Source organism: Orbicella faveolata, unplaced genomic scaffold (assembly GCF_042242905.1).
Source record: "Orbicella faveolata isolate gen_17 unplaced genomic scaffold, um_ofav_v1 contig_26, whole genome shotgun sequence".
Taxonomy (NCBI): Eukaryota; Metazoa; Cnidaria; class Anthozoa; order Scleractinia; family Merulinidae; genus Orbicella; species Orbicella faveolata.
The window spans coordinates 14,108,155-14,131,773 of record NW_028301554.1 but is presented as its reverse complement, the minus strand read 5'-3'; the positions used below and the strand labels follow the sequence as shown (position 1 = coordinate 14,131,773).

The window sequence follows — 23,619 nt, the reverse complement described above, 5'->3', positions numbered from 1 at the left end:
AGCATAAATTCATGTTATGGGCGTAAAGGCAACGCGCTATAGTAGCACGCAAATAAAAAAGAGTATCCACTACTTTTCAGTGTTCCAGGTCATGTGGCGGTGGTAACCAGTTCCGAGACGTCACGTGCCTCAATGACAAAGGACAAGTATCTAAAGAGTGCCATTCCAAGAACAAGCCATATTACTATCAACGTTGCAGTAACACTCCTTGTCCAACAACAGCTGGAAAAGCAGCGAGAAAACAGAACTGCAGAGACTCTTACACCGGCAACGTGTGCATGTATGTTGTACAAGCAAACTTCTGCCAGTTTTCAGGTTACCGCAGGATGTGTTGTAACAGTTGTGCAAGGCACTGAAATGAAGATTGACTCGTATCTGTAAACCAGCTACTTGTCCGTCAAATGATTGGTCATCGACACATCTCTGAAATAGATTTAGTGCTGGCAGCGGAAGAGATTACATTTACAGAACGATGATGATAATACAAAGAAGCTTTCAAAAGACAAAGGATTCTCTATGTACATGTGCTAGCTCATTTGAACTTTGTCAATTCAAAGCACTGAACAAAGCTGTCGTTACAGCCGAGGCTTCAGGCCATGGTACTCACAAACAGCCTCATATACTCCAATATCTGCCTTCGTACAGAAGGAAACAATCTACTATATATCCCTATAAAACAAACAGGTCAAAGTGGAAGACTCTTTGGCTAAGGTCATGAATACGGAATTAACAAGTGAGAGACACTGCCCTATATCCCAATCAAGCTTGTTTAAAAATACATTAATTTGACATTTGTATAATATAGCCCAAAAGGGTTTCAAATCTAGAGTTGAAGACACACAGCCAAACTCTTGCTAACATTATTTTCAGAAATAATGAAGCTGGTTTTGTTTGCACATTTCCTTCCATGGACTAGATGTTCTATTAACTTCTTCGGTCTGGTTGTTTTTCTCATTCAAAATCATTGTACTGCATCCGCAAAAATTTGTGGTTGATTTTGTTTGTTTGTTCGTGTTTCAATACTATATACACATGTACAAGCCTAGAAAGCGACTCATCAAAAAGTATCTAAATGTAGAATAAAAGTTACCCATATTGTTTTGTGCTACAACAATTCAGCAATAAATAATTGAAACTAGTTGTGATGAGAACTAAATATGGTTTAACCAATCAAATTAACGTTTTCAGTAGAATGCAGACCCCGCAAATCTTTGCCGTGTAATACATAAATTGTGTACATGTATAAGTTACAACCTGATAACCAGGAGATCACAATGTAAAGGTTTAAGTCTGTCCACATTGACAACTAATGACAATGTTGAATGTTTGCACTGATTTTAAAGTGCATTATACACAGTAATTATACATGTTTGATGAAATGTACCTTGGTACGTACTTCAGAAGAGCTGATGTTAAAAAAGGTTTTCTGAAATCGCTTGAAGGCATTTATAAAACTCTACATGGAAGAGAACAGCTGTACAATTTAGATGTACAATTTAGTGGATGTTTCTTATGATCTGGAGAACCTCCAAATGCAATATTTAAATACATATAGTAACAAGGATGAGAGAGAACTACATAAAATAGAGCAAGAGATACTGTTTATGAACTGTAATTTATGTTGATAATTTAAGAAACGGTACACCTCTGGTCAGAATGATGTAGACAAATTTAAGACAATAAATAAATATTAAAACACATACACATGTACTAAGTAGGTTGTTTTCACTGTTCTTTTAAACAGTGTTTTAAAAACCATTACATGTACGATGATATTATTCAATTACAGGAAACTATTTGTGGGACACTGTTCAGTTTGTATTACCAATGTCTTCTTATGCATAATAAATGCAATAAATTATTACCCCTAATGCATAAATTACAAGTGCAGTTTATCAGAATTATTAATTTTAGTATACAGTGTGGTACATGTACATGTACTAGAGATATCAAATATCTGTGAGTTGAACATAAATTTGTCATTATCCTCTTTGTAGTTAAATGAACTGCTCATGCCACTGCCACTTTCTCTTTGCAAAGCAAAGCGTCTTGTTCCTCCAACTCTTGACTGTCCTATGTTCAGGATTTTATCAAAAGTCTTCATGATCCTTGTTTTACAAAGATTTCTCAGATCGACTTGACCAGTTCATGAATACTGCAAGTTCCTATTCAGACTTGTCATGGCCATCTACAGCAACCTCTTTAGCAGGTAAAACACCTGCTTTTAGATCACCATTGGGTACATCTTGTAGTTCCTAAGTAAAAGAACAAGACTTGTGAACAAATAAAGGCATGTTTTATGCATTTCACGTTATTGATCTCAGCAGCATGAGAGATGTGTCACACATATGAGCCTGATAACTGACCTACAGACATTCATCTGTACAAGTCTCCTGTAGCTCAACTGTTGGGTTTGATTGCTGCAGGACCTGCAGGGAAGTCAAACTTTTTCATCCCACGCTTGTGACAAAATGAATTCAGTTGCACTTGTACATGTACACTCAGTCCCAGAAAAATGAGAATTCACCCTGTACAGTCTCTACTTCCATTATACAGACACTCAGCTCTGCCCTTCAATGTCCCTTCTGAAGAGATCTGACTGTATTACAATGAAACATAAAGCCACACTAAAACTACTAAAATGCAATTGGTAGAGGGTAATTTACAAATCATGGTAAGAAGCCACTAACACCTCTGCTATTACAATCACTTTGTGGATGAAACTGCTCAGCAGATGTTCGTTATGTTTAAATGGTTAACTGTTAAATGGTTAATGGTTATGGTTAACATGAATTGTTTACATTTAACCACAACCACAAGTTTGGAAACAAGGAATTTATTGTCATATTGTCACAAAGCTGATACAAAGCTGGATTGACAATAACACTCCAACGCCATAAGGGTGGGAGGGAATAAGGGTAAAAAAATTTAGCTGGACCGTGATATGAACGAGCTAATGACTGACTAATGCGTGACAGCTGCAAGACTTACATTACTGCGATTGTGTCATTGCAACAATTACCCATCCTCACAGAGACACTACTGTACACTGACACCTGGGTACAGACCAGACAGTGGGCAATTTGTGTGCTGACACCAGGGTTACAATAATCCACTGTATAAAAAAGATATTGTGATATTTCATTCTAAATGTATTAGATCTTACAACAAATCTTGTCCATTTGGCAATCTACCACTCATGTAAAGTATCAGTTTACCTCAATTTCTCTCAGAAATAAGAATTTTCCTTGTTTTAATCATTAGCTAGGAAATTCTGTGGTCTTTCTTTCTCAAAAAAATTGCAATGAAAAGCTTTTTTGGTTTCCAAGAAACAGAAATAAAGACTGAATTTGTAATTACAGCTGACAGAGCATTGACAAATTCCTGACAGTGCCAATGAATTCTCAGTACATTCATAGTTACGACCTTTCACACAATTGCAGTTTGATTCTACGGTTATCTACAGTTTTCCATAATTTCTTCATTTAAATCTTTTATTCACCCTTTTTTATTTTGATGTCTTCACAAATTATCATCCACGTTTGCTTTGGGAACAAGCCAAAACAGTACAAGATCCAGTGGCTGCTTCACACTTCAAATGCTGCCAATTTGGCGGTGAGAGATCATGGTGACTTAATTTTTCTAAGCATCTGCTCCCGTGGATTTTGCATCGGACTATGCCATTTAGCTTGCTACAAATTCATCTTCTTTCTATCATTTTGATGTCTGCTAAATGCAGGTTGACATCAACACCAAAGTTATGCTAAGCAAATCCTCCGAGTCATCTGTCAGTGCATCATTAAATCCAACACTTTGTGTGTCATCAGCTACTTAAAACAAACAAAAGTAGATCTGTATATTGAAACAAAAAACTGCTGTACAGGAAAAAGCGTTTACAGCCACTTCTTTACAGATTTAGCCGAAATTTGGCTGAGAATGTTCCGAGACAGATGTCCTTCAAAAGTGTTATTCCAATCTTTTAATTTCTATCTGGTTTGAAAGTTAGGACTTTGTCAAAGGATACCCCAAGTATTCAAATATCAAACATTAGAATGGTATAAAAAGAAAACAAAGTGATCTTTGACAGAGACATGCTTTCGAAGGACAACATGTGATGAATCATTTCCAATATTAATCACATTACCATGATAGTCGAGGAATGTAACAAATTTGATAAAGGGGAAGGTGTCAATATTGCTTCATTACATGTATGAAAAATTTCTTAACCTTTTGTTCTTTTTTTTTTTTTTTTTTAAAAAAAAGCATATTTGAATTCTTCATTTATTAAGCTTTCAGGAAATGCATACTTTAAAGGGGTTTATTTTCAAAGCCTCAACATGAAAATGCACTAACTTGAGGCAGTCAATAATTGACTGAAGTACAGTGTACACTGATATGTCCTTAAGTGATATTTGGCTTCTTCTGTAAAAAGTATGCATTTAATCAGTGGTGCCAACAAATATTCAAAGTAGGAAGCTTCGTTTATGTAATCACGTAATGATACAAATTGAGAACAAGTGCAATAATTACACAAAGTACATGAACATGTACAGGTTGTAATATGCCTTTTTAATTTCATAAGATTTATGGGCAATATATAGGCCAAAGGGCCTTTTGAAAACGACATTAACATGTTGACTTTTGAAATCAATTGATTCTAAAGCATTCAAGATGATTAAAAAAGCCAATATAAATAATGCATTTCATATCTTTGCCAAGATTAATCACGTATGATGAAATTTATTATAATTGTCCCTACATGTAGTGCATCCATGCACGATTTGTAAGCATTTGGTAAAAGACAGTAAGAAATAAATGTAAATTCGAATGACAAGCTGATGTCTAATTCTCCCATTAGCCAAGATCAAAGTTTTTCAAGGCCAATATACATGTATCTGGAGTCGACTAGAGTAGTCTCACCTTTTCGTCGGAATTCAGTTTCCCATCTGCTGTGCCACTTTCGAGTTTCGGTTTCCCATACCATCTGTCGACCAGCGGCTGAATGAACTTGTGCCAGATAAACAGAAATACTGGCACAAGGATGCACGATATTCATACCATTCTAACGAAAAAAAGCGCTTTTGTCCGCCACTAAAACAAAATTTTCACAGAGCGTTCTAACACTGGTCTCGTCTGCGCTCGTTCTTTCTTCTTGTGGGTTAAGAGGTAAAACGCATGCTCTTTACCAGACACCGCAGTCAACGCGGGCTCAGTAATGGAGGCTGCTTTGGTACGTTTACCTCCTTCACGGTGTGAGGAAAACTCAGGGCTTCGATGAATATTATAATTATTGTTAAAGTTTTTATGTTTTTGTTACTTTATAGGAGGCCCTTAGATCGGTCTCCGATACAGATCAAGCCAAAAATGCTCTTTCTTTGATACAAGTCTATGTGAACAACATAGTGAAAGATCCAGTGAATCCCAAATACAGAAAAATTCGAATAAGTAAGTTTGTTAAAACGTTTGATATTTGTAAGTTAAATTGCTATCTAAGCGTTTTTAGAAAGCCTCTATTAAAGAACGTTCTCCTTATAACCCCATTTATACTGGCATAGCAGTAATATCTTGTTCTCAGTGTTATTGATGTATACGCACATGTACGGACACAGGTACCCCAAGCTCGACACATGAGCTTCAGTCTGTTCTGTGTATGTCAAATGCAGCTGTAAAAATCATGTGTAAGTCCCACGCATCATAAATATAGCTGATTTCAAAAGAGTTGGCGAGCCTTTAATATCTGCGATGAGCTCCATCGGCTCTGATGAATCAGTGATCCAGTGAGGACTTACACTGTTGTGTGACTACACATAAGCCAAGGTACTCAAAATAAGGGTAGGGATGGTCCACACAGAAGATGCCAAAAAAAAAAGAGTGTCCAGTGCAGTTGGGGCTTTTTTTGAAAAACTGGAAAAGGAGGATTAATGAGTTTTCATCTTTTTTGCATATATATATATATTTTTTTTAAAAAGGGGGCCTGGAAACCGGGATAGTTCCCTAAATTTACCACTAGAGATCAGATGAGCCAACTGGTAGGTCATTAGTGCTGGTACTAATACATGTACCTCCGGTTTCTGTGGCGTGAAAATGTCAGTAAAACTAAATTGGGCTTTCAGAACCATCACAGTATAATTATCCTATCACAGTGGTGCCTTGACAAATTTTTAAATGGACTCTGTACGCTCATTTAAAAATGAGTGTACACTGTACTTTTAGCTATTGATTTCACTGTTCATGATTGATTCAGAATTACATCAATTTTCCTTTTTCGTTGATGTTGAAAAAGATCGATAGCCAGTGTTCAATTAGCTTTTCTCTTGTTAAAATTAAATTATAGGCAATCCAAAGTTTAACACAGTCATCTGGCAGCTGGAACAAGCAAGGACATTTTTGCTGTTTTCAGGATTTGAGCAGGTTTAATTTTCATGTATAACTTACAAAGTATTTTTCTTTCTGATGTCACAACTCTCCATACAAAATGTTTGATTGTAGTAAAGGTGCACCAATTGCATTCATAGTTATGTATATATGTGTACTTGTGTAGTTGTTGGTTTGTATGTATATGTTTTGTTATTTTGTTGAATAGAAAAGGGAAAATAACTGCTTCTTATTAAATCATGCAAGTAGTTTGATGAAAATGCTTGAAAAAGCTTGGAACAATTTGAATCACCCAAGTCCACATAAACTTTCAGACTTTTGCAATATTAAGTAGAAAACAGTCCTAAGAAAATACGTATGCTGATTGCTTAAAAATTGTGTTTCTATAACTCAATGGAAACACAGAGCTAACATGAGCTGTTGACATTATGATGGTGCAAGCAAAGAGAATTTACATTTGATGATCAAAGTAAACAAGTTGTTTTTCTTTTTTTCGTCCCGGTGTTTTCTAAAAGAAATAGTTCTCTGTGTTTCTATCAAGTTATAGAAACACTTGTGAGAGTTTGGGAGAACTAAACTTCCACTTGTATTTCTATAACTCGATAGAAACACGGTACATGTTTTCTATTTCCTAAATAAAGGTAAATCCAGCAGTTTATATAGTAGGTCTCTGTAAAGTGGGATTTGACTATATATAGATATAGTCTGACAGTTACCTTTTTTACATGCAGTGCATGGATATAGTAATGTGATTATATAGTGCTGTCTGCTTTTGTTTCAGGAAGGTGACTTTTTGGTTCTTCCATCCTCTATAAAACTAGATGGAGCCAAGTTGTTGATTGATGAAGCTCTTGGTATTTTACCATCAAATCAAACAAGTCATGCTACCAGCGCTTCTTCAAATACAAGTCAGGCTAGCAGTGTGCTCAAGCTTAATACACAAAAAGGTAAGATGTTATTCAGTATAAGCAATTTACTGGTATTTAATACACGGTCACAATCCTCTGATTAGGGTTATTTCTCTCATTTAGTGGCAACTCTTATTACCAGTGGACACTTGTTCATGGCCCAGGCCACACTCTTGTACAAATTATGTCAATTTTACAGTGTATACACATGTGGATTTGTAACCTCTATACATGTACACTGTGCACTGTAGATTGTAACCTCTGTACATGTATACTGAAGATTGCACACCGTATATTGCTTAGTATACAACCCTCTGACAAGAAGTGTACATGTACATGTAGGTTTCCTTTCCATGATAATTTTCCCCTAGACCTCTTCTGTTACAAGGTACAGACTAGCATATATTTTTAATTAATATCTTTTAAGGTAAAATAGAAACATTTGTCCCTTAATCTTATGGCAGCTGCAGTTAAGCAATGAGACTACATGGTCTCTTTTTTTCTTCTTATTGATTTTGCTCTACGTGTACACGTACCTTGTACATGCACCTGTTTATAGAGATTTTTCTATGATCTGGGAAGCAATGATTTATATCATGACATGACGTAAATCATGATGTTATGGTGTAACCTTTCTGAGTGCAGTCATAATATTTACTGTAGTAAATAAACAATAGCCTCCATTTGGCATGAAAATTAATACCCTTGGATATTAATTTTGTCCATGAATATTATCTGTTGTGAGAACAGGCAGTAGGGAGGGTTGGTGTGTTATCGGGATTTTCCTTCCCTAGGTAGTTGCCTTGTAAGGCTGACAGGTACAGTACTAGCCCCCTAGGTTTTGGCTTGGAGATTTCCATCCCCTAAATGGGCTGCTTCCCATGGCTAGTGAGCACTGTTGCCCAGGGTGTGGTCATTGCAGTGCCTGCAACTTCCAGGAGCCATACATGTATGTCAGAGCTGGCTGTTGCATGTGGACCAGTGCAGTTAAGCCACTCTGGGAAGAGTGCAACCACCCCCCTGGGAAGAGTGCAACCACCCCCTGCAGAGGTATGACCACACCCAGGCAAACCATACTCCCCAGTTTTAGCTGGGGCGTATTCAGTCACATGACACGTTTAGACCAATCTCATGCAAGTGGAAATATTTGATGCATTATAATTACTGATATTTCATTGATTAGACTCTAGTTTGTTTGATCAAGATGTGAAGGCAGATCTTACCTTGCTCTCCTACATGAAAGAAATGGGTATGTTCACCATTAATTTACAATATTTATTTGATTTATCTTTTTTGTTGTAGCACCTAAAACAAGGTCATTGTTTTCGGTTTTTTAGTCCTGTACGTGATGCAATGTTTTATGCAACTTGTCTCACAGTGCTTTCTGAGACAAGACCTGCAAGAAGATTGAAAGGTGTGTCCAACGTAACAGGGGAATACTGTTTGTTTTGCTTGTAGGTTATGATATTGTTGTCGCAGAGATTGCTTTAATTGCGACTAAAAACAAGGGGATTCAGCCAGCTATTGATTGGTAAGAGTTGATTAATGCGCTACAAAGTCTTCTGGTGAATACCTATTTTGAAAGATTTACACATTTTTAATAGGTAGGACAAAAATTATGGTGATAATTTACTGATTGAACGATTGATCAATAGATCCATTGCTAGAGTGATGAAATTTTCAGAAAGGGAACCATTGTCAAACTACTTTTAGTTACTGGATTGATACTTTATGTATATGGTCCACACTGCTAGCGCTTATTCTAACGCTACTCCCCATAGATGAGATGCTACATGTACTCCACCACAAGGTTATCCTGCCCCAGCAGGTTTCCATTTCAACTTTAGTTAGCAGTATGCATTTTATACTCTTGGGTGGAGAGAAGAGTTAGTAATAAATAAAGTGAAGTGTCCTGCCAAAGAAACATCTCAATGAACCTGGCTTGCACTCTAACCTGGAATACTCAATCCACAGGACAATGTGCTCTATTACCATTAGACCACCATAAAACCCACAAATTGTCATGTTTACATACAGTACCACATACATACAAAGCATCTGATCTCTATAACTATATTGCCAAAGTACATTAGTATTCACTTGAAATAGCCAATTATTACTTGTACATCTTGTGTCTTTAATTTCACCCTACAAGGATAAACCAGAATCCTAATAAAGCAACCTCAATAAAGTTGCAGCAATCAGGGACTAAAGTGGTAGCTACAGATGTACTGCAAGGTGACGCACATGGTGTCAGTCAGCACTCACTTGCAAGTAGCTCTTCACCTGCTGTAAGTTAGGCATATACAATGTACAAGCAGTTGTTATAGATGTATATCAAACCATCCAACCCAGTAATGATGGTTTAATTTTGTAGAAATTCATGTGCCATGTTTTAGGATGAATATCAATTGCAATGCGAATAGATTTTGTCATGGACAACAAATTTGTGAGAGAATAAAATAGAAACACTTATCGACCTAGTTTGTCATTTCATTCTGAGGGAAGATTTGTTCAAGCGATAATGTCAATTGTACAGCTAAGTATTAATTTAAACAGGTGTGTGACCCTGTCTATAATCAAGCATGTTGTTTCAATGCAATGCAATTCAAGCATTTCATTATTAATTTATTTTTTGTAGCCCACACCGGTGCAATCTAGATTCCAAAAAACACTAGATGAGAGGCACAAGTTTCAGGAAAGACTCAGGCTGGAGGCGATTGAGGAGGCAAAGTATGACAACAACCCCTTCACATGTACATTTAACTAGTGTCATTTTCTTAGATATCGTTATAAGTTTAAGCACAAAAGACTGACTCATCCATTCCTCCTCTAACCTAGTTTGGTGACCAGTACATCCTGTATCGTTCCTCATGTTACAAGTGTATGCTATGTGTACATTGTTGTGCTTGTTAATTCCTACTAAATTTCTCATTTCCCAAACATGTTGGGTAACAATAAACAAGAGGGGAGAGTGGTAAGGGTCAGATCACTTCCAGGTTTTGACTTACCAAGTTGATTTAAGGTCATTCCCCAGTATAGGAGAATCTTTGCTTACAATATTTGCCTCATTACCATAAGTGAACAGTTTCTGATGGAGCTACAAAGAGATTAATACTGAATATTGAAAGGGCACAGCATGATTAACTGTCCCAAGGAATTTGAGTGCGATGTATCAAATACCTTTTGTGCGACGAGGGTTTAAAAGCTCAAAATTTTACAAAGAATGTATGAGCTCATTAGCGCTTTTGCCACACAGAAATTTTGATGTTTTTGAAAGCCAATTTCCCCTCGAATATTACACCCAAAGAGCCAAAAATTTCATCACTTACTAAGTTTCACAAGCTCTTTAAGTTTTTCTAGCAAAATTGTGTCTAGCGTGATGCCTTCTATGCGCAAAGTTGTATGTTTATGAGGAAAAACATAAACAATGATGTCAGCAAAGATTCACCTATTGCATTGCGCATCCTTACTGCACATAATTTATGGCGTCATTAGCATGTGTTTGTGCACACACACATTGAAAACATGGCGGATTTGCCTTGATATTGAGTTCTGTCAGTTGAAAAATGACTATAGCTCACTAATGAGCTCGGGCACCCCAAATTTTTTTCCAGTCGTTTTAATCAACTAATCATTAGCTTTGCATGAGAAAAAACTGATCTGATTTCTTTGTTGAAAATTGAATATTAAGTACGGAAAATAGCAGCTGCACTGTAGTCTTTTCTATTTTGCAGTTTGATAGCTGTGGCAAGCAATTTGGTTCCAATATTTTAACAAGGATTCAGCTGTCTGTCAAAATCAAACTTAAAAAGTTTATTTGTGTCCAACACAAGTATTGACTGTAGTTTGAGGCGTGTTTTCATGAGTCTGGGCTCACAAAGAGTTTACAATAACTTGGAATGTGTTCTTGTAATAAGCATTAAATAATGCTAAAATGGGACATTTTCAATGCCGCGCTGCTCCTTAACGAGCATGGGCATCCCCCTTTTTTATTTTATAATTAAAGTTCTCATATGATAAATATTCATTGGACAAAGTTTGAACAAAAATCTATGTGCAGTTTTATTTCAGGGGAATTACCTTAAACCCTGCCATAACTGAATTCAGTCATATTATAAAGTTATTTTCATGTAATAATATAATTGTTTTGTGGATGTTTCATAAAGTTGTGCATTGTTCTCACATGTTGACCTCATGAAGAATCAAGTCAGAAAATAATAAAATGGAATAATGACCTCAAACATACAATATCTGTAAAACATCCAGTCATTGACAGCCATCAGGGTTATTGAAGTAATACATCAAACACAAAAGACCATGTTTGACCACATTTCCAAACACTGAGAAGAGAGCTGAAAATATGATGTGTAGCGGGGGTATTTTTGACGAACTTTGAGGTGTTTGGAAATTTGGTCAAACACTGTCTTGAGTGTTTGATATATCTTCTTAATCAAAACTTAAATTAAGGAGAAGATAGAGAAAGAAAATCGTAAAAACCTGTGCTAATTTTAAAAGATCAGATATCCAAACATGGTCACAGTCATGATCTCCTTTGTTTAAACGTGATGAATTATTAATGAGTTCGAGAAGTGTTGATAAACCTGTATCTATTTTTTGCAGGCTGGAAAAGCAACGGAAAAAACTTCATAAGGAAAATTTGTTGAAAGATATGAAGGATGAAAAAGATGAAAAGTTAGAAAAGGTATGATCAAGACTTACTAGTGATAGAAAATATTCTAATTTTCTGTACAGTTAATGACCACTGATAGAGTGCCTTTTTTGAAACAAACACAAGAGAAATATAAAGTACGCCAAGGTCAGGACTGGGGCTGTATACTTTATATGGTTTACATGTTGTAATCATGTACAATGTAACCCCGTTAGGTCACCAACTGGCCGCAAAAATCTGGCCATATTAGCAGAGTGGCCATATTAAAGGAGTCCTTTAAATAAGAAAATGACTGACTGAGCTTTTGTTTGGGCCAAAATATAGTGGCCGTAATAACAAGGTGGCCATATATACAGGGTGGCCATAAGGCAGGGTTCCATGGTATAATTAACTGACCACAGTTAGGCAACAGTTGGCCAACAATCAGTTGACAAGAGGTCAACAGATGGTCAACAGTTAGCTATCAGCTTTTGGCTGCTGTTTTTATCTTTTCCCTTATGTTATTGAACTAGTGCAAGATCTTTAATACTTTGGTCCAGTTGTCCTTCTTGCAAGATTTAAGGACTAATACAAAGGACCACTGGTCAGATAAGATCTGCTAGTTTTGCCTTATAGAGACAGTAAACTACAGTATATGTTGTGCCACTCATACTTGACTGACAAACAAAAACTATATCCACTTAATATTTTAATGCATCAGATGACATGCACTACCCACATGCCAGCTAAAACAATATCAGCTCACAAACCACTGATACATTAATTGGTAGGGCAGGCATTTTTCTTTTAACCACTCACTACTAATGGTTTAGTCATGCAGGTCATACACTACCAACATAACAGCTCTTAACCTGCATGTCATCCCACACCCTTCCAATATGCATTGTCTGGCACACCATCAGTGTATTGTTAAATATTTACTCAGGAAAAAATGTCTCAAATTATTAGTATTAAAAGCAAACTGGAGAGAGCTGGTTTCCTGAAGTAAATGTATGCACAAAGTAATGCTCTTATATAACTTACTACCAGGCAAAACATGCAAAACTTACAGAGAACACAGATGAAGCATCAAACAAGGACATTATTGGTCAACAGAGTGGTAATAGTGATTTGCCAATGGTGGAATTAAGAATAAGAATTCCCGATGGTCAGGTATGACACATGTCAATATCCTGTCACACAGTTTCATTGTGAAAGATTTATATGTGGCATGGCTCCTGAAGGAGAGACAAGCAAAACGTTGATGCCCTGTTGATGGAATGATATTTACTTATTTAAGCAACATTTTATGAGAAATGCTGCACCAGCACATGTACACTGTACCTGTTAGTGTGTAGTAATTAAAAGAAAATATCACATAACTCAGACCTACATGTAGAATTGATAGATTACCAGATCAAATGAAGTGTGAAGGCACATAATTTTCTTTTAAACATTCTTGTTAGTGGAGAACCAAGAATACAACAATGAACATTGTTATAATTTTGTCAAATCTAAAACTATAATGATTATGATTACATGTTCTTGAAGAGTTTGGTTTTTCTTCTCTTAAACAAGACCCAGAGATCAATTGACAATATACAAACAGTCAACATTGTAGTCTGGGTGAGTGATTGGCTGACAAATTTTTGTTTCCCTTTTTACCTTAGTTTGTTTTTTTTTCAGGTCTTATTGCTTAGTCTTCCTAACAACACAACAATTCAAACATTATATCAGTGAGTAACTAGCACCTTTAATCAGCTAATGTCATTATTGTCCACTGGAATTTTCACACAAACTTTACATGAAATGAAAACTATTTTTGACAAAATAATCTATAGAGCGCTGTGAAATTCCCCCCCCCCCCCCCCCCAATTTCTGTTATAAACAATACCTGCGACCTACAGGAAGTTCAAAGCAGGTGCACTGTTCAAGGATGATTTTTCTCTTTTGTATTACTCATTATTACCATGTATGTACCGGGGGTAGGGGCATTTGATCGCCTAGTATGACCCTAAGGTAGGGCATCTGGACACCATTTTTGGCCTGTGGGAGGGGAATTTGACCTAGCTGAAAGTTCAAAATATCTGCTGCCCAGAAATGAGCCCTGGGGAAGGTTGATGTTGAAGTTTCGAATTCACTAATACTTTATGAAAATTCACCACTGAAGGAGAGAGACATAAAAATCAATATTTGATTTACTAACTTTAATTGGCTTTTTTTTGTTTGTTTGATTATTGTTTTGTTTTTCTTAGGGAAGTAAAAAATCACTTGCCATCAAATGACAGCCTAAGCCAAGATGACTTTGTTCTCATGACGTTGTTTCCGCAAAGAAGAATCTCTGACATGGAGAGTACCTTAGAATCAGCAGGTGAAACAGTAGTAAGATTACATTCAAACTCTCCTGACCGATATTCATGTGTTTTATATAATTCACCTTATAAGAATATGAATTTTAATAGACCCTTTCCTGTGATGTTCACGTTTACAGTTTTCCCCCCGCACATGTTTTACACTTACGCTTATATGGTTACTTGAAACTTCGGGACGATTATAACATAATTATTTGCAAGGAAGATGATCATTATCCATTTATTTTTTACAGTCTTTTACTTTCTTATCTTTCACTTGGATAGGTGTACTTCCTTTGTTTCGTCACCTGCCATCCGTTACTCAATAATGACAAAATTTACCGATTCATTTTAAAAAGATTAAGTCCTAAGTTAAGCTTACGCTTAATTTTGGTCAGAAGCTTACCTTTGTTTCATGGCGGATAATTTGCTTCTTTAAACGCCCGATTGTATAAACTTCCGTTGTTGACAATTCTAGGGAAAGACAAAGGTGTTGTCCTCTTAATAGGGGGCTTAAGCAAACCACGACGACGACGGGATCGAGACGCCACCAAACAAAAGATTTGATGAGTAGAACAATGGCTGTGCACGTGCGTTATAAATCTTTGTACATTTCTTTATTGTCCTCTGCAAAACAACAACGTAAATGATCACGTTCTGAGTAGTCTGAGGAAAGGGGGACGACTAATTTTTCGTATTTCCATTTGGAATTTAGCTTGAGCACATTTTTAGAGCCAATGGTAAAATATAAATTCATTTTTGATTAGGCGTCGTCCTCGGCGTCGCCGTTGTCGTTGCTCAAGCTCCCTAGTGCTTGTTCAGGGTACTAACGGTAACTCGTTTAAGCCGTTCAGCTATTTTTTAGTCCACGTAGATTTGCTTCTTCGAAGTATTACTCTTGTTTGCATTGTAGAGCAAGGAGATAGGTTGACAAGCGAATTAAGACTAGGCTAGGTAATTGCTTATTTGCCTAACATTTCCAACCGGTTCGTAGAAAAACGGGTGGTTTATCCGATTTCAACATTTGTACGTGGTAAAAAATAACATTCAAGACAATAAAACTTGAGGTAAATGACTTACGTAAAAACCTACCTCTCGACGTTCAAAACGCGAGTCGAAAACCTCAAAAGTGACGTGACCTCTAGCCGTTTGCCGTGGATCTCTAATTTCTGCTTTTGACCACTGTGAACTTAGCACGTGCAAATTCCATGAGGATTTCTTTACGTTTTGCATAAATTTGAACCACAAATGCTCAAAAATGGCTTGGAAACCCACTAAAATTACAGTGGCGACGACACCACGATAGGAACGCTGACGAAAACGTCTCAACTGAAACGAAGAATAATGTGCAGAACAAGGGCTGTACACGTGCGTTATACACCTTGGTACAGCTCATAGCCGTCCTCTAAAGACCTTAAGAGATGGTGACGAAAATTTTCAACTAAATGTGAAGGAAAGATATAAACTGTTTTGTAACCTTTCTTCAAGTCTTTGCGAAGAACATACTGACTTGGTTGGCTTGGATGAAGACAGTTTTGCAACTTGTTACTTCGCAAAAGTGGACGTTAACACAGAGGCTGGCGGGAGGGGGCAGTGTATAAATATAAAATTTACTGTATTTATATAAATTTTTGATTTATTAATTTAAAGGTTTGGCCCCTCGTGCGGCACTTGTGGTACAGAGGACCGATCAGCAAGGTGTGCTTACCCAGGGGGAGGGCGCAGGTAAAGTTTTTTTACTTTGTAATGTCATTGTTAGCACACGGTTCAGCAGTTTTATAGGGTTCTAAGTTGAGCACGTGTTTAGCGAGCTAGAGACACCATCCCCTCGCGCTTACTTCGAGCTCGAACGAAAACCTCGTTGTAACCGTCAGGAGCTTTTGAGGACTGGGCAAACCTTGCACCATTGGGTGCAATAAATGACCGCAATACTGTGAGCAGCGGTAGCCTCCATAATCACTTTGTGTGATATTATTATTCGTCGTTTCGTGCCTTAAAATTCGGTAAGCCTAATCCCTAACCTAAACACAACGATCTTTTTTCGATATTTCCCCTGAGACCAAAGGAACTACTGTAAGAATTCGATTGAGTGCTCGGGGTAGCCCAAGTGTGAGCACCTATTGGAGAAGAGACGCTAATTAGGCACGAGGCGCTGATTTCTTTGTGAACATGTACATCGAAATGTGGTACAGTACTTTCATGAAAACCAACACAGATACTTTAATTCAAGAACTGTAACAATAGGAGCTCTGATGGTCACACTGATGTTCAATTTTACCTTCAGAGATGAGAAATCAGACCTCATAATTTATTTGTCTTATGAGTCTATTCTATGTCAATTAATGTCTTGGATGTCACTCTCGCTATGGGTGTGCTTATTAGAAAGGGGGCTCTTATTGGAAGGAAAGGCACGAATTTGACAGCATGGAAACAGAAAATACTAATCTCTGAACTTGACCTCGATTGTTTCGTGCGTCACAAGACGTGACTTAATATATCGTAAAGTTACCCCTTTATACCTAAACATACACACATGACGCTGGTGAATCACTTTATACGTGCCCAACAGCACTCTTAGATGTCCCTCGGACTGCATGGCTGCCACGTGCAGTTGACGTCCGTAACAGAACATTTCATTGAAGTTTCTATCGCTATACCTTATCAAACTATTGTTTTGTCTAACTATTCAATAACGTTAGGAAACATCTTGGAGTGTTGATTGAATTGAAAGGCGGTAATTTTGGCAAGTATTTCGAGAAGTGAATTTCACATGAATGCATATTCTGCGTCATTTAAAACTAGTGTTACGACAGAAAAAATCTGCTCGCGTGTTCTCTGTCTGCAAAACGATTTGATTGGTTCACAAACTCGCCAAATCACATGGCGGGAAAATGCTCACAGAACACATACGCAACGCTTCAACTAAGGACACGTGATTACAAGTCTTTAATCGAGAGGCTTCGTAACATCCATCGACAACTTTGTGAACGTTAAAAATTGGCATTTGGTGTGACAAGGATTCGTTTTTGTTTCACTGCAAATTGATTAAAACGCAAAGAGATCATCACGAAGTCTCGTTTTACATCATCCATTTAAGATTACCAACTTGGTATATTTTGTTTCTCTTGTAGTTTTTTTTGTTTTGTTTTTCTTTTTTTTATATATTTTTTTTTTAGTGTGAAATTTAAATCCACTGTTTTTGTTTTGTTTGTTGTTGTTTCTTCATTTTTTTCTCCTGGTTTGGGTTCTGTAAAATAACCAAGATAAAAAACACATTAGCAAGTTGCCGTAATTTCACCGTTTTGGAGCGAATTCCATCATGTGCCTTTGACAAACAACTTTACGCAGAGCTTGTGTAATGCGACCTTTTAATGATCTTTTACACTACATTTATACCCCAGGGTATTGCGCCAAATATTAGTACCGGCCCTCTAGAAATCTACGACCATAACGACCCCCCCCCCCCCCCGTCCAAGTTAGTAGAAACATACAACATTTACACCACATTCATTAGACGGAAATACCCCGCATGGATTGCCAAACACCTATTTCTTGCAAAGGTATTCTGATTTTTCACTGAGCTGGTTATCAACTTCACTAGGACTTAATAAAGGTAATACAAATTTTCGAAGCTGAAGTTTCAAGCATTAGCTCTGCCCAGACGAAGCCGGGTTGACGCTCGACGTCGACGTCATTTTCCTTCATCAACTTCATGTTAATATACAGATTTGTGTTAAACTTGCCCCTCGTCGACGCAGCCAAGCAGTTTCTCTGGGAACTAAACCCTATCACTCTCCTTTCTTCCCGTTGTAAGTGACACCACTCCAATCAGCTCCTTTCTTGAGAAGGAATTTTACTTTAGTTATAACTCGTAACTGAGACGGGTCTTTGTCAACTACATTATCTAAACTGATGTGTGATGTGTTTTCTATTTTAGTATATAGCGTAAGAAATGTCGCAAAAATGGACGATTGGCAGGAATTATTGAGTGAGCAAGGCAAACTTATTGTTGTCAAGTTTTACGCTTCTTGGTAAGTTCAACTTTCATTATGGCAAACACAAAAAGCTTCAATCACTGTCATAAGTCGTTGGGAACACCCAACCCCTTACTCATTTCCTCGATGCAATGTTAGATAGCGCAAGACACCAGAACTCTCTTTTCAGGGCGTCTTAGTTTCTAAGCAACACGTAAAGCTGAGAAAGGTAGAGACAATGTACCAACAATGTGTAAACCTTTGTCGTTTTCAGGTGTTCCTTGTGCAGATCCGTTTCAGACGCATATGATTCTCTGAATGCTAGTTACGGAATGAACGGAAAAGTGTTGTTTGCACGGATCAACGTCGACGAGTTAAAGGTTTGTCACTCTCATTAGCGTTCATATTGCCTTAGTTTGAGAAGAAAAATTTCGTCTGCGTTCATTAGGGGATAATACAGAAACTCCTTTTGCCGGATCTCGCTTTCCGTCGTTCAAGAACGTCTCTAACACGCCTGTTCTTCGGGCTATAAATGAGTACAGATTTCTGTCTAAGTTTTCATTAAATCATTCAAAGTTTGTGACATATGGGGATGTGGATGCATATTGTAAACGTTTGATTCACATCACAAAAATTGAAGATGGGGTTAATTAAAATAAACGAAATAAAATAAGGTGATTAAAGTTGTGCTGAGGCACTTTGAATTTTCTGGTAAGTAAGTAAGTAAGTAAGTAAGTAAGTAAGTAAGTAAGTAAGTAAGTACTTTATGTAGACACATTTCACCAGTGAGCCTGGGGCTGGTTAAACGAAACTCCTTCTCTTACTTCGAAATCAAGGAGGCGTGAAGTCTATATTTGCCTTGTGGCAAGTACGTGGTCCTTGAGTCACTTATAAGGTCCCAGCTGGTGATTAACCTGGCCGAAGCGGCTGAACGTAAAGAAACGTATACCGTCCCGTCCTTCTCTCTCACCCTCTAAAATCAGTGTTCATATTTTATTTACAAGGTGTTGAAGTTCCAACAAAGAGTCACGTCGCTGCCCACATTTAAACTGTTTTGGAACGAAAAGGTACATAGTTTGTGTTTGTTATAATTTCTCTGTGTATTGCATTCCTGTTCGACGAAGTTTCACCTCTCCTTTGAACAACCACTCAAGCCGCTGTTGAATGGTGGAGCTGGTGTTCGACATATGAACAATGTACCCTTGTTGAAAGCTCTTTGTAGGAAAGTTTTGACATGTATAGAAAATGCGTCTGGATCGACGCGCAGTCAGACGGAAAAGCGGACTGTACTGTATAGGATTTTGTATGGAGTTTGAATGGGTTTTCTATAGACCTGGTATGGGGTTTTGTATGGCGTTTGTATGGTTTTAGTATGGGTTTTGTATGAAGTTGGTATGTTTTGTATGGACTTGGTATGGAGTTTGTATGGAATTGGTATGGACTTGGTATGGACTTGGTATGGACTTGGTATGGAGTTTGTATGGACTTGGTATGGACTTGGTATGGACTTGGTATGGACTTGGTATGGAGTCTGTATGGAGTTTGTATGGACTTGGTATGGAGTCTGTATGGACTTGGTATGGAGTTTGTATGAACTTGGTATGGAGTTTGTATGGACTTGGTATGGAGTTTGTATGGACTTGGTATGGACTTGGTATGGAGTTTGTATGGACTTGGTATGGACTTGGCATGGGGTTTGTATGGACTTGGTATGGGTTTTGTGTTTGTTTTTGTGATTTTGTATGTTGGGCTTTGTATGGAGTTGCTATGGTTTTATATGGAGTTTATATGGGTTTTGTATGGGTTTGGTATGGGTTTGGTTATTGAGGTTGCATGGGGTTTGGTATGGGTTTGCATGGGTTTGGTATGGATTTGGAATGTAGGTTGTATGGGTTTGGTATGGGATTGTGGTGGGTTTGGAATGGAGGTTGTATGGGTTTGCCATGGGTTTGCTATGGGGTTTGGTATGGGTTTGTATATGTTTAGTATGGGTTGGTATGGACTTTGTATTGAGATTGGCATGTGTCTTGTCTGAGTTTGGTACGGGTTTAGTACGGGTTTGGTTGGTGTGGGTTGGTATGGGTTGGTATAGGTTGGTATGGGTTTGCTATGGGTTTGGTACGGGTTTGTTATGGGTTTGCCATGGGTTTGCTATGGAGTTTGATATGGTTTTGTATATGTTTAGTATGGGTTGGTATGGACTTTGTATTGAGATTGGCATGTGTCTTGTCTGAGTTTGGTACGGGTTTAGTACGGGTTTGGTTGGTGTGGGTTGGTATGGGTTGGTATGGGTTTGGTCTGGGTTTTGTATGAGGTTTGTATGGGGTTTTAATTACTAAAGGGTGATCTTTTTTTGTGTGTTACTAAGGCGATAGCTCATGTAGAAGGAACTGGCATGGAGGAATTGAAGCAACAAATTGAGACAAACATAGATGGACCAAGGAACACAAACACGCAGGAAGAGTCGTCAACGGATGATCAGTTGGACCATGACCCTAGATAATGCGGGACCTGTACATCAAACAGTGACTGCATTTGTAAAGACGATGTAAAGTGAATCTTGAGCATATTACCTTAGCTCGGTTATGCGTTAGGAGCTTTACTCCGTGCTGTAAGTCAGAGGTTGCGGTGAATGACAACGAACCTGTGGAGAGTAACACAATATATGCCTAGAATCTGTAAAAACGCTATCGACTGTTGGAAGAAATGAGGATAGAACCAAACAGTAGAAATTGCAGAAAACCGACTCCATGATAGGAACGGATGCTGATCATCGTCATAATACGTGTAGTACTGTAAATACATTACGGCTGTCTAGGAAAGGCAGCCGTTGTTTCTTCGTCCTCTAGAATTGGCCACTTTGCTCTTACCTAGAGCTTCTATTTTAAAATGAGTCTTGGTACAAACCATTGATACCAGTTAGAGTTAATTGAAATTGTAATTCTTTCATATCAGAGGTTTTTCGACAGGACGAATCTTTCAGTCACAATCAGAGGCAGAAGGCAACTCGACCGCACACAACCAGCCGACTGTCACTGAGCCAGTAGTTTACCATCAGAGACGTTGCTAAGCAACCTGACGTTATCTATGACGTCATGATGACGTAAACAATTAGCAACTGCTGGCGGGAGTTTTGTATCGCTAAATGTTTTCCAAAAACACGATGTTTTTAGACGTTTCTGCCAGAGAATGTATCATGCTGCTCTATATTGGTGTGTTGATGTTACACATTCCCGTTTTGTTTCCGCGTTACGTTGAAAAGGGCTGCATCGTTTCTGATAAACACCTTTCTGATGATTTTCCAGTCTTCTTGCCCGGTCAATAGTTTATAATCTTCATCGGGTCGCCTCCACTTTGCTAGTTATATACCTCCCCCACTAACTTGGAGTTTGATTGTACGGACATTGGATAGCCAACATAGAGGTGACTCTTTGTTAATACACAGATGATTTAAATAATGTGGCATAAAAGGTATTTATTCATGATTTTCGCCATCTTTGTTTTCGCATCATGACGTAAATTGAGTACTTGATTTTTGAGGTGGGCAAACGAGTTAAGAGGCGACAAATTTAAATAGATTATTTCGGCGCGTCTATGAAAAAAAAAACGATCTGTAGACGGATTCGGCTAACGTGTTTAGATCCTTGTTGCCACTCAATTCAGATCATGTGATGATTCATTTGGGAGGCTACAACTGTTCTGTTTGTACTTGCTCCCATGCAATCAGTTGCGTCTGGCAAATTGCGCGATTGTAACCTCCTAAATGAATCATCACGGGGTCTGACTCGGGTAGCAACAACGATGTAACACGTTACCCGACTCCCTCTATTTATCATCAATAAGGGTACAGCTGCATAAAGAAACGTTAATTTTTAAGCGAACGGAGTATTTCCACAATTGTAACTTATTTTAAGTCGACTGGGTTTTTTTTTGTATTCAGCATGGTTTCAATCGGCGAAAAATCACACAAAATCTCTCAGCGTACGAGATATTTTTGATAACGTAAATCTAAGAGTAAGTCCACGTGTTTCAACGTGTACTGGCGTCTATTTTTTTAACGAGAAGACGTCTTTCATGAAACAAAAGGCAGAAAGCAATTGTAATACTATCCTTGCCTGTTTTAACGCTTAAATTTTAAGATTCTATTAAATAAAGCTGTTCTTGATATCTAAAGCAAATCAACATGATTTTGAAATTGTCGAGGATGGGATGAAAATCATCCACAGAAAGGAACAGAAAAGATTTTCTTTCTCTGTTGAAGGTTCGGTGGCCAAGTGGTTGGTGCTTTGGACTCGTAATAGAGCGACCCAAACTGGAATCCCGGCCGAGGTCATTGTCTTGTGTTCTTGGGCCAGAAGGCATTTCACCAAAATAGTGCCTCTCTCCGTCGAATACTGACCCACTGTTAGAAAAAACCTGGCAAAAGGTTAGGGTTAACCTGCGATGTAGCATTCCAACAAGGAGAGAATTACCAAAATACGTAGAATTTAACTTTATTACCATCAGACAAGAGCACTGTAAATGCACGAGGTGCATTTACATGGACTGCGCTGCTTAAAAACGATAGCCGTGTAAGGTAATCTTCATAGAATCGCATACTCAAAGCTGAATCGCACGGTGAAAAAGCACTCTGATTGGCTGGAGTTGAGGGGTGGTTTCACGCGGAATCGCTTGTTTGGCTTTGAAATGGCTTTGAAAACAGCACGCAGTTTTAGTTTGGCTTTCAGTTTTTTTATCGTTTTTTTCTCGAGCAATTTCCAGTGGAATCAACCTCGGCATCATATTTTAGGATAACTGAATGGTAGATCATTTCATGAAAGTTTTCTTTAAAAAGGCCGCGATCAAAGGGCACGATATGGTATGCTAACTGAAAATGTATTTTTTTCATATTATGACCGATACTCGGACTGTATTTGTGTTTTTGGTACATTTTGAAAGCTGTGGAAGCTAAAAGTTATCACAGGGGAGGGTTACAATTTTTTGGGCTCACATGTTAGGGGGGTAAGATTTTTGGGCTGTTAACCTGAGAGGGGCTTGCCTTTGAAATAATACCGGCCCTTTCCCCCCCCCCCCCCCCCAAATAGTTAATGACCGCTCCCTTATGGGATTCTTTGTCTTTAAATCGGTTATCGACTGGTTCATGGCCTAGCCTCCTGGTGACTCCGTCAGTCTCTGGCATTCTATGGATTGTCTTCAAGGTAATGGTATTCCTCCTGTTCAAGTCGATTAGTTACTGATCCACGACGCAGCCTCTTGATGCCTTCTACTGAGCCTCTCTGTAGAATGTCTTCCACGTAATGGCTTTCCTCCCCTTAAGATCGGTCCATTACTCCTGTATGGCCTTGTTGCTTGCTGACTCC

At 38.0% G+C, this 23,619-nt stretch overlaps 2 protein-coding genes and 1 long non-coding RNA gene across 8 annotated transcripts in view; 2 read left to right on the top strand and 1 right to left on the bottom strand.

The window, feature by feature from the left end:
- LOC110058794 (thrombospondin type-1 domain-containing protein 4-like) overlaps positions 1 to 2,304 on the top strand; it is a 32,234-nt gene extending 29,930 nt beyond the window's left edge. For all 5 annotated transcript variants that reach the window (XM_089295123.1, XM_020765451.2, XM_020765453.2 and 2 more), the window contains one exon: positions 81 to 2,304. In XM_089295123.1, the coding sequence (XP_089151249.1) occupies positions 81 to 356 (276 nt within the window). In that variant the 3' untranslated portion in view covers positions 357 to 2,304. The remainder of the gene's footprint in view (positions 1 to 80) is intronic.
- LOC110058796 (uncharacterized) lies at positions 1,597 to 5,175 on the bottom strand. 2 transcript variants are annotated; one of them, XR_016208886.1, is made up of 3 exons: positions 4,921 to 5,175; positions 2,992 to 3,115; positions 1,597 to 2,255 (listed from the first exon to the last, which is right to left on the bottom strand). It is a non-coding gene; the product is annotated as an uncharacterized LOC110058796 (long non-coding RNA). The 2 variants fall into 2 exon arrangements; XR_002297684.2 differs by lacking the exon at positions 2,992 to 3,115 and having other exon boundaries at positions 4,921 to 5,151.
- LOC110058812 (uncharacterized) lies at positions 5,118 to 22,437 on the top strand. Its single transcript, XM_020765473.2, has 17 exons — positions 5,118 to 5,230; positions 5,325 to 5,445; positions 6,335 to 6,411; positions 7,157 to 7,322; positions 8,467 to 8,532; positions 8,742 to 8,814; positions 9,439 to 9,574; positions 9,925 to 10,016; positions 11,907 to 11,988; positions 12,985 to 13,107; positions 13,621 to 13,670; positions 14,190 to 14,305; positions 15,936 to 16,010; positions 18,223 to 18,316; positions 18,534 to 18,639; positions 19,264 to 19,326; positions 20,628 to 22,437. Exons 1-17 carry the CDS (start codon positions 5,216 to 5,218, stop codon positions 20,760 to 20,762), a joined length of 1,590 nt encoding a protein of 529 aa, XP_020621132.2. The 5' UTR covers positions 5,118 to 5,215; the 3' UTR covers positions 20,763 to 22,437.
- The last annotated feature ends 1,182 nt before the right edge of the window (positions 22,438 to 23,619 follow it).

What these genes read in the sequence shown, in the direction of transcription:
- LOC110058812 (XM_020765473.2), top strand. An exon ending in GAGGCGATTGAGGAGGCAAA is followed by an intron (nt 10,017 to 11,906) that starts GTATGACAACAA and finishes TATTTTTTGCAG; the next exon opens with GCTGGAAAAGCAACGGAAAA. An exon ending in TAAGAATTCCCGATGGTCAG is followed by an intron (nt 13,108 to 13,620) that starts GTATGACACATG and finishes TTTTTTTTTCAG; the next exon opens with GTCTTATTGCTTAGTCTTCC.